This window comes from Dermochelys coriacea, chromosome 9 (genome assembly GCF_009764565.3).
Source record: "Dermochelys coriacea isolate rDerCor1 chromosome 9, rDerCor1.pri.v4, whole genome shotgun sequence".
In the NCBI taxonomy this organism is placed as follows: domain Eukaryota; kingdom Metazoa; phylum Chordata; order Testudines; family Dermochelyidae; genus Dermochelys; species Dermochelys coriacea.
Genome location: NC_050076.1, coordinates 80,902,705 through 80,912,741, shown reverse-complemented (window position 1 = coordinate 80,912,741; position 10,037 = coordinate 80,902,705). Strand labels below are relative to the sequence as shown.

The 10,037-nt window shown below is 45.1% G+C and overlaps 1 protein-coding gene across 1 annotated transcript; it reads left to right on the top strand.

Annotated features, from left to right (window-relative positions):
* The first annotated feature begins 367 nt into the window (after positions 1 to 367).
* LOC119860940 (probable G-protein coupled receptor 83) lies at positions 368 to 9,177 on the top strand. The gene is made up of 4 exons (XM_038415153.2): positions 368 to 1,348; positions 3,622 to 3,747; positions 6,066 to 6,199; positions 7,006 to 9,177. The coding sequence occupies exons 1-4, from the start codon at positions 968 to 970 to the stop codon at positions 7,628 to 7,630; spliced, it is 1,266 nt and encodes a 421-aa protein (XP_038271081.1). The 5' UTR covers positions 368 to 967; the 3' UTR covers positions 7,631 to 9,177.
* The last annotated feature ends 860 nt before the right edge of the window (positions 9,178 to 10,037 follow it).

The window sequence follows — 10,037 nt, the reverse complement described above, 5'->3', positions numbered from 1 at the left end:
ATGTGCACTTCCCGCAAGCATTGGGCCGGTTTGGGCGAAGGGCACCCTCTGTCCAGGATCGGGATGTGAGTCGGTTTTGCTCCTTTCCCGGGGGAGAATAAAGACAAATCAGTTTCCCTCATTGAGCCCTGTCTTCGGCTGGCCCCGTTCAGGTTCTTACTCCCTGCTCGGCAGGCACCGGGGGGGGGCCCCGAGAGGGGCCCGGGCCTGGCGTTAAGCCGCAGGCAGAGCGCGCGGGGTCTGCGAAAGGCCGGGGCTCGGCCAGACAAGCCGCTCCCCCCCCCCCCCCGGCGGCGGCGGTGCGTAGCGCGGGGCGCCGGGAGAGGGGGCGGGCGGGGATTGCAAACACCCGCTCCAGCCAGTTTGCAACTCTGCAGTTGCCGCGGGCTCCCGGCTCCCGGCCGTCTGTGGGGCTGTAAAATCCACCTCAGGGGCAAGTCGGGAGGGAGAGACCGACCCCATTGGCTATCGCCCGTGCGGCATGTCATCCCGCCTGCTGCATATAACCGGGAAAGCGCGGGCCACTCAGCCCCGGGCAATGCCCGCCGCCTCCAGTGCGGAGCGGAGGGATGCCTGCAAGGACTGATAGAAGCGGGAAGGGCTGCCCTGGCCCCTGGCATCGGGGGTCTTCTCCAGGGCAGACATTGCATCCAAGAAACAGCGTGGGAGACTCACATGTGACCGGCTAATGGGCTATGTGAAAAAGCAAGGGAGCAAATGGCGCGGGCAGCTTGTGGCAAAGAAGCAGAAAAGCCCCCAAAGGAGCGAAGCAGCCCAGCTGGAGGTAGAAACCCGGAGCTCCTAAGCCCGGAGACGAAGTGACCGAGACTCGGCCTTGCTTGCCGCGGTCAAACAAGCCCCGGGCTTCTCGCCCCGGCTCCCATCTCCGGGCTGCCCTGCCACGCGGAGGAGGGGGCCGGAGGGGAATCGCTCCCCTCCACGGGCACTTCGCCGCGGCTTCGAAGCCATGAGCCGCCACGTGTGGTTCCCCTTGCAGTACATCTCCAAACCCTACCGCCGGGCACAGGACCGCAATGGCTCCGACTTCTTCTCCGCCCTCTACGGCTTCCCCAACCGATCCTCCTTCTTCCACGGCGACTTGGACCTGGACGACATGGGGGACTTCGACAGGGGCACCCGGTACGAAGGCGAGTCCCAGAGCCGGACGGTGAAGGCGCTGCTCATCGCCGCCTATTCGGTGATCATCGGCATCTCGCTCTTCGGCAATATCCTGGTCTGCCACGTGGTGATCAAGAACAGGAGGATGCATTCGGCCACCAGCCTCTTCATTGTCAACCTGGCCATCGCGGACATCATGATCACCCTCCTGAACACGCCGTTCACACTGGTAAGCAGCGCGGTGCCCGCCCCAGCTCCCCGGGGCTCACGGCCTGGGGGAGCAACTCTGCCTTGGCCGCCGCCCCCTGCCGCCCCGCCGGCGCCTTCCCCCTCTCGTGGTGGGAACACGCTGCCCGCTCCAGCGCTGCCAAGGGGGAGAGCCACAGAGAGGTTTATAGCGAGGTGGTCGGAAGGCAACTTCGGAGACTTAAGGTGGAAAGCGAGCCCAAGTCCTGCCCCATATCCTTTGCTGTTAGGTTTACAAAATGCCCGTGTGTGTGTGTGAGAGAGAGAGATTGTGTGTCGGGGCTCTGGGAGGGGTGTGTGAATTGTGATCGTGGGGGGGGGGGGGCAGGAGCGGGTATGCAATCAATGCCTGATCAGAGCGTGCTGCTTTTTCTTTCGGCTCTCCCTCACCTTCTGTATTGTAAAGGACATGAAACAAGTATCCCTGCTTTGCCTGCTCAAGTAGGGACCATGCTTAGCATCCTCCACCTCGTCCCTCTCCCTGTGCCTCACTGGAATCTGTCCACCTCGTCCTGCCTCACAGTCTCCCCCACGTCTCTCTCCTGCTGGAGCGAGCAGGGCTTGGCAGTCGATGCATCCCGAGAGAAGTGGATAAGGCTGTGGAGCGTGAGCCTGATTTTCTTGCAGGATTCAGGGGGAGACAGAGGTGTCTTCCTCCTATTGTTCATCTGAGGATGAAGAAGAGGGGAAGGCTTTGCACGGGGAAGTACACTCAGTTTCCAATGGAAACTGAATAAGCAGCCTCTGTCCTTGTTAAGGTCCCTAAGAAACAGGTTGATTTCAGAGGGAACAGGTGGGTTTGTGCTGAATCAGGGCCACTTCACACAGACTGTATAGGCTTCCCATGCTGGGGGGAATATGACCCCTGAACTCCTTAGATTTATTAGCTCTGGGATTAGATTGCCTTTGTTTTCATAACGAGATGTGGAAAGAAAAGAATAGAATGAGAGGGAAGGGTTAAAGTCCCACCTAGTCCATTGCAGGCTAATGCATAATTTTCCCTTCTGTATATTCTGGAAGGCTTTGTCTAGGCTTCTTTAAATATCCCCCATAATAAAGCTTCCCCACTTCCCCTGAAAGACTTTCACAGTCTAGTAATCTCACTATCAAAAAAACTTCCCCAATGTTCAGTCTAAATTTACCTTTTCTTAACTTTCATCCTAGGTGTCCTACTTTTTTTTTTTAGTGTAAACTCTGTAGGGGAACAATGGTGCCTTCTTTCATGTTTGTACAGCACCTAGCACCTTTGGGACATTGCTGGAAACAAGTAATAATTATAATTACCCTCCCCCACAAAAAAATCCTTACATTGACTTTGCACCAGGCTTGAAGCGGCATAGGATTGTTATCGTGTGAATGGCATAAGCTGTTGCGCAAACACCAAGGCCTGGTCTACGCTGCGGGGGGGGGGAGAGGGGGCAGAATCGATCTATATTATGCAACTTCAGATACGTGAATAACGTAGCTGAAGTCAACGTACTTAGACCTACTTACCATGGTGTCTTCACTACGGCGAGTCAACTGCTGCCGTTCCCCTGTTGACTCTGCCTGCGCCTCTCCCAGTGGTGGAGTACAGGAGTCGACAGGAGAGCGCTCGGGGGTCGATTTATCACATCTAGACTAGATGTGATAAATCAACCCCTGCTGAATTGATCATTGCCCGCTGATCTGGCGGGTAGTATAGACATACCCTAACAAACAAAACCTCATTGGGAATAATAGGAGGCTTCATGCACTACTTTCCATGGTAGTTTATGACGCTGTGAGATCATTTTCAAAACACCCACATCCACTGATGTCAGTGTGATTAGCCATAGCATCCACATGCTCCATAAAATAATCCACAATAAGAAATGCAATGTTAAAATCAGTGAGGAAGGTAATTAGTGTTATAGTGTTAGCTGCTTTCTCAGCTGAGAGGGCCCAGTTCTCCTCTTGATTACAATAGTATAACTCCGGTGACTTCACACATGTATCAACAGCACGGCTCCCGCTCACGCAGGACTGTGACAGATTTGTTTGTTTGCTATTGCTACACTCTCCTTCTGATCCCCTTGTGTCCTCAATTTACCTTTCTGCAAAAATGGGAATGGTATATTAACAAAACACTTCATAAATATATTAACTATTTAATTCTCATAATAACCCTAGAAGGCAAGTTTTTTTTAATCCTCATGTTGTATCCACCATCTGATTTTACTGATGATGCCTAATGTTTTAATCTACATTTGACATGGCCTGTGTTTTGTTCTTCAGGTGCGATTTGTAAGCAGTACCTGGGTCTTCGGAAAGCTGATGTGTCACATAAGCCGGTTTGTCCAGTACTGTTCTGTCCATGTTTCTGTGCTTACCCTTGCAGCCATTGCACTGGATCGACACCAGGTATGCATCACATAACCCTGAATTTAAACTCTAGCAAATGTGGGGGTACCTTAACAGGTTAAATACTGGTTGTTTTCTCTAAAGCCCAGCACCTGGCACCCTGTGATTTCATGAACATCTCAGCTTTTATTTAAAAAAAAAAAAAAAAGTTCTAGGCATTAAGGTTGTGGAGAAAGGCTTGAAAACATGACCCAAGGGTGACCTGAAGGATCAAAACCCAGAAAGCAAATAAAAATATAAAAATAATTTAAAAAAATAATTTTAAAAAAATTGCATGCTCTAAGCCACTCATGATGTTTTGTTGCCCAGCTCATGATTTTTGGGTGCGTGGAGTTGGCAACATGCAGAACTGTACCATTTTCCTGTACATTCAGCGGAAGTTGGACCCATTTTTTCCCTTACAAAGTTGTTGTTCCCTGCAAATTCTGAAAGGAAAAAAAGATCTCTACAGTTTTGTTGCATCAGACATCATCAGTTCAAACCTACTCCTTTCCATGGATGATAATATAAATTTAGCATTTGACTGAATCCAGACTATTGTTTCTGACCCTAAATATTGTGCATTAGGATATTAAATTGCACAAGAGTGCACTCGGGTGTGGGTTGCCATTGTTTCTAGCACAGTTGGAATTAATATTAACAGCTATAACTGAAAAAGGAAATTCACTTGACAAAGTTACAGTTAGACGAAGTTCCAAAAGAATGACGGACCCTGCTAAGTGCTCCTATTGTCAGTCGTGTATGCCAGCTGCTGTGAGAAAATGAAAGCAATTGCTGGAAAATTATTATTATTTTTTTTTAAACTGCTAATTTTTAATAAATTCCCCCCTTAGGTCACCAGAAGTTCCAGCACTATAACACTTAAGAGCAAAGAATTGCATTTCACAAGAAAAAGGTTTTGAAATACCATATTTTACATATTGCATGATCAAAGATTGCAAATGGTTGGGGAAATAAGGACCAAAGCCTTAGTCTGACTGCCGAGCTTTGCTAGCAATTCATACATATTAGTTTAACTAAGGGAGAACATGGTAACTTCCTCTAATATTGGCAGGATTTAACTAGCTCAGGAGTGAAACTGTTTAACAATAGTCCAGTAGGATATATCTAGGAGTAAGGATGCAACCGAGCAAGGAAAAGTCATTTCCTGAAATGAGTATTTTCTAATCCTGGGATGTATCAGAGTGTGGAGCAGATGCTCAAAAGAAGTGATAGGAACCCTCTTATCACTTGAGACTTTGATAATTGGAAAAAGCACTCAAGAAAATAGTGGAGGGAAGAAACCTTCATTAGCGAAGAGATGGTTGAGATGATTTAAATAGGCGTTTTTCATGGTCAGTGGTCAACATAATAATCTATGCATTGTGTTGCTCAAAGGTCATCACTGCTGGTCTCTGAAGCTGTGTTTGTGGGTGGCACACAGTGTTTCTCCACGTTGCAAGCTATTGTTCTAGTAACTTGTATTTATATAGAACTTTATATTTCCAGGCACTGTACACCCTAAATATCTTTCTTCAAAGCCGTGTGAAGCAGGTATCATCATCCCTGCTTCACAGATGGGGAAAAATGAGGCCTAGAGAAGTGAAGTGACTTGCTCTAGGGCCCAGATGGAATCAGTGTCAGAGCTGGGATTATTTACAACCCTGCGCTCAGTCCACAAGATCAGGCCGCCTCAGCTGTGGAAGGCTTGTGTCAGTTTTGCTTTCCAGGTCTTTACACAATGCAAAGCTATAATAGCATTTGAAAGAATAGCAGTCAAGGTGACATTTAGACCATGATTCTTGTGAGCTTCCTTCAGCAGCAAAAGCAACGAACAGGAGGGTGGAAGATAAAGCAGTTGTTCCCTCCCCACACACACACCCCACTAATTTGTGCCACACCATCACCAACACAGTCTGGGGCTAAACACAGCTCTGATGTAAATGAGGTAGGCTTCAATGGGCCAGACACTAAAATTGGTCCCCACAGTCATCAAATCAGCAAAAATCTTTTTCCCATCAACTGAATGCCAATGTGGACATCATTATTACATGACCAAGTTACATTACCATCACTTACAACTAAAGCCTGATCTGTTCCCATAGTAATTGGTTCTGACTTGGTCTGCTGTCTTTGTGATCATGTTTGCTAGCTGCTTCTAAATTCAGCGATGGAGGTGTGAGGGAAGTGTCCAGTTTCTGATGCAATACATCAGTTTTCAGAATTAATCTGTTTTTGAACAGCTAGTCCTGTTATCAGTTCAGAAGGGTTCAGATGGAGTCTTTTTAAAGCCTGCTCTGAGAAGATTTAACATGCTCTGAACTATTTGTCCTCCTTAGGTTATAATGCACCCTTTGAAACCCCGGATGTCAATTGCTAAAGGAGGAATTTGCATCATTATAATCTGGGTTATGGCCAGCTGCTTCTCCCTTCCCCATGCCATCTACCAGAATCTAGCAAGATTTTATATTGGGTAAGATGTATAAACAGGGTGTTTTTTTAAGGAACTCCCTCAATTTAACAGCCATAAATTATAAACAGACATTTATTTTCTTCTGTTAGTAAAAATTAGCTGAAAATTGACAACTGGAAAAACTTTTAGTTCAAGCAGCATGCTTCTACTTTGAGTTTCTCTCCAATGTTCAGTGAAAATCCAAGGAGTCACTTTTATCTTTATTAGTCAGTTCCAACTTCATTTTCTCAGTGCAGCAGATACTGCAGAGGGAGGTTCATTTTAACTATTTCCATTAGAATTGACAGATGTAAATTGGAATAGGGTTTTTGTTTATTTCTGTGAAGCTTTAAAAAAAGTTTGGGTTTTTTTTTTCTTTTTCTTTTTTTTTTTTTAAAAAAAAAGTAAATAAAATCTATATTTTGGGCCAAATTTGAGTTGAAGTTGTTCACTTAAAGAGGCACTAATCCACGTGTCTGAATGATTCCTCTATCACAGTGATTCTCAAACTTTTGTACTTGTGTCCCCTTTCACATAGCAAGCCTCTGAGTGCGACCCCCCCCTTATAAATTAAAAACACTTATTAATATATTTAACAACATTATAAATGCTGGAGGCAAAGCGGGGTTTGGGGTGGAGGCTGACAGCTTGAGACCCCCTATGTAATAACCTCGTGATGCCCTGAGGGGTCTCGACCCCCAGTTTGAGAACCCTTGATCTATCATATGTGCCCAGCTATCTTCTAAGTATTTTATAAGGAGCCTATCCCCTTTGTACTACATGCTTATGATTGTGGAAATGTTGGGTTTTCTCCTTTTGTGCTTCAGGAACAGAACTATACGAATGGTCTGTCTCCCCAGCTTCCCTCCTCCTGCTGATCTCTTCTGGAAGTACCTGGACTTGACTACTTTTGTACTCTTGTATGTCCTGCCCTTGCTTGTGATCTCCATCACGTATACAATGGTAGCCAAGAAGCTCTGGCTAAGGAATGCCATTGGAGACATCACCATGGAGCAATACTTTGCCCATCAGCGGAAGAAGAAGATGACACTGAAGATGTTGATGGTGGTGTTGGTGGTTTTTGCTGTCTGCTGGTTCCCACTGAACTGCTACTTGCTGCTCATCTCCAGCAAGGCCATCCACAGCAACAATGCTCTGTACTTTGCTTTCCACTGGTTCGCCATGAGCAGCACCTGCTACAATCCCTTCATTTACTGCTGGCTCAATGAGAGCTTCCGCTCTGAGCTCAAGTCCCTGTTGTGTGTGTGCCGGCGAAAGAATGCAGCCCAGAGCCACGCACTGCAGTCCATCTCTCCTCCTTTCAGGCATGCCTGGGCTGAGAATTGTCATTATAAAAGGGACAGCTGCTCTCAGAAAGCAAGAACACCTTCCCAAAGAAACTCTGCAAAGACAGACATATCCAGTGTCCAGCCAATTGTGACAGGGAGCTAAACCACTGAACTGATAGTCAATAGATCTCCCTGGGTCCTGAATCTAGAAAACTGGATATTAATTTATTTGTATTAAATTACAATCACAATCAGGAGCAACTCCACAGACTGGGTAATGGGATATAGAGCCTTTAAACTTAGGAGAAAGATGACCGAATTACTACTATATATATTTTGGGGTGACAGTTTATTTTATGTAGAAAATGAACAAACTAAATTGATTTAATACTTTTGATTTAATAATAATTTATTCAAGACTGATTTGTAACTTTTACAACCACTTTTGGATTTGTGACCCAGGGACTTTGCCTGCTATTTGAACGGTAGGCACATCCAGTATATTATGTTTGTCCCTCAAAAAATAATCTTAAATCAAGACAATCGATTATTCTGAACTGTTTATTCCTTCACCACAGACAATAATGCTTCTCAGTATCATTTAAGATGATCTTAAAAATCAAATGAGAACACAAGCTAGGTGTATACAAAATACACCAAGAATAAATCAAATACAGTTCCTTTGGTCATAAAGATTATTAGTAGCTGCAACAAAATACAAATGAAAATTTATCTTGCAATCTGATATAGCAAAAGTGTCTCCAGTGAGGTAATTTACAAGAATTAAGGAACTGATGAAACTGACTCCTATCTATAGTCGCACACAGTTTAATATGTGCTCTCAAGATTAAACACATGCAAATAAGACTTCTGAGTCTCAGTCGAGTACAGGACTTATATCAACACGTAAAAGGAAACTGTTTGAGGATTTCTCAATTTTTCTACTCTGCCAGGTTTTTCTATTCTCCACACACAAAAATATAATTTTTTTGTTCAAAAGTTCATAGCATATTTCATTTCATGAGGCCTTTCATACCTACAACCACTAAGTCACCTATTTGACTCTAATACAGGTTAGTAGTGAGTCAAAGTCATTGCCTTTTAACAGCTTTTCACTGGCCTATGTGAAATGAGCTGGTGATCTCAGTAAAGTTCCCAATAGACAGGTGTCCACAATACAGAGTCTACCACTGCAATTGGCAATCTTGTCAGAGTCAACAGAGAGCCCAGAGAGTGAAAGGGTTATGGAGTCTAAACTCTCTCTCTCTCTCTCACCCTTCTAGATTATGGTTGAAGTGCTTTTACCAAGGTGTCTGTGAAGAATATGGAGGAATTTACATTTCTGTTATCCAATTTGTACCTGCTCTTTGGATAAATATCAGACTTTACAGCCTCCAAGACTATATCAATCTAGCACTTCTCACCTCTATCAATTTGCTAAGGAAACCAATATTGTGGTTTATTATTGTTACTAATTGGGGTTTTTCCTAAATCAGATTAAAATTATTTACAGGTATAGCTTTAGTATTTTGATTTTTATAAAGGCACTTCAAAGGTGTATCTGAACTATTCATAGCTTGGCTAGTAAACATCAGAACTCTGGTGGGCCTTTGACTGTCTGTCATCCAAATGTCATTTTCCACAATTATCAGAGGGGTAGCCGTGTTAGTCTGGATCTGTGAAAATGGCAAAGAGTCCTGTGGCACCTTATAGACGTATTGGAGCATAAGCTTTCATGGGTGAATACCCACTTCAGATGCATGTAATGGAAATTTCCAGAGGCAGGTATAAATATGCAAGCAAGAATCAGGTTAGGGATAACGAGGTTAGTTCTATCAGGAGGATGAGGCCCTCTTCTAGCAGTTGAGGTGTGAACACGAAGGGAGGAGAAACTGCTTTTGTAGTTGGCTAGCCATTCACAGTCTTTGTTTAATCCTGAGCTGGTGTCGTCAAATTTGGAAATGAACTGAAGCTCAGCAGTTTCTCTTTGAAGTCTGGTCCTGAAGTTTTTTTGCTGCAGGATGGCTACCTTTAAATCTGAGAAAACTACAATGCATTGGTGATCTTCCAGAAAACACCATCCTAGCTACCATGGATGTAAAGGCTCTCTACACAAACATCCCACACACAGATGGAATACAAGCTGTCAGGAATAGTATCCCTGATGATGCCACAGCACAACTGGTTGCTGAGCTTTGTGACTTTATGCTCACACACAATTATTTCAAATTTGGTGACAATATATACCTCCAGACCAGTGGCACCGCTATGGGCACCCACAATATGCCAACATTTTTACGGCTGACCTGGAACAACAGTTCCTCAGCTCTTGTCCACTCACGCCTCTTCTCTACGTATGCTACATTGATGACATCTTCATCATCTGGACCCATGGGAAGGAAACCCTGGAAGAATTCCACCACGATTTCAACAGCTTCCACCCCACCATCAACCTCAGCCTGGACCAATCTACACGGGAGGTCCACTTCCTAGGCACCACGGTGCAAATAAGTGATGGTCACGTTAACAACACCCTATACCAAAAACCCACCGACTGCTATGCCTACTTT

Coding starts and splice junctions, on each gene's coding strand:
- LOC119860940 (XM_038415153.2), top strand. CDS start 968: ATGAGCCGCCACGTGTGGTTCCCCTTGCAGTACATCTCCAAACCCTAC. Junction 1,349..3,621: donor TGAACACGCCGTTCACACTG/GTAAGCAGCGCG, acceptor TTTGTTCTTCAG/GTGCGATTTGTAAGCAGTAC. Junction 6,200..7,005: donor CTAGCAAGATTTTATATTGG/GTAAGATGTATA, acceptor TTTGTGCTTCAG/GAACAGAACTATACGAATGG.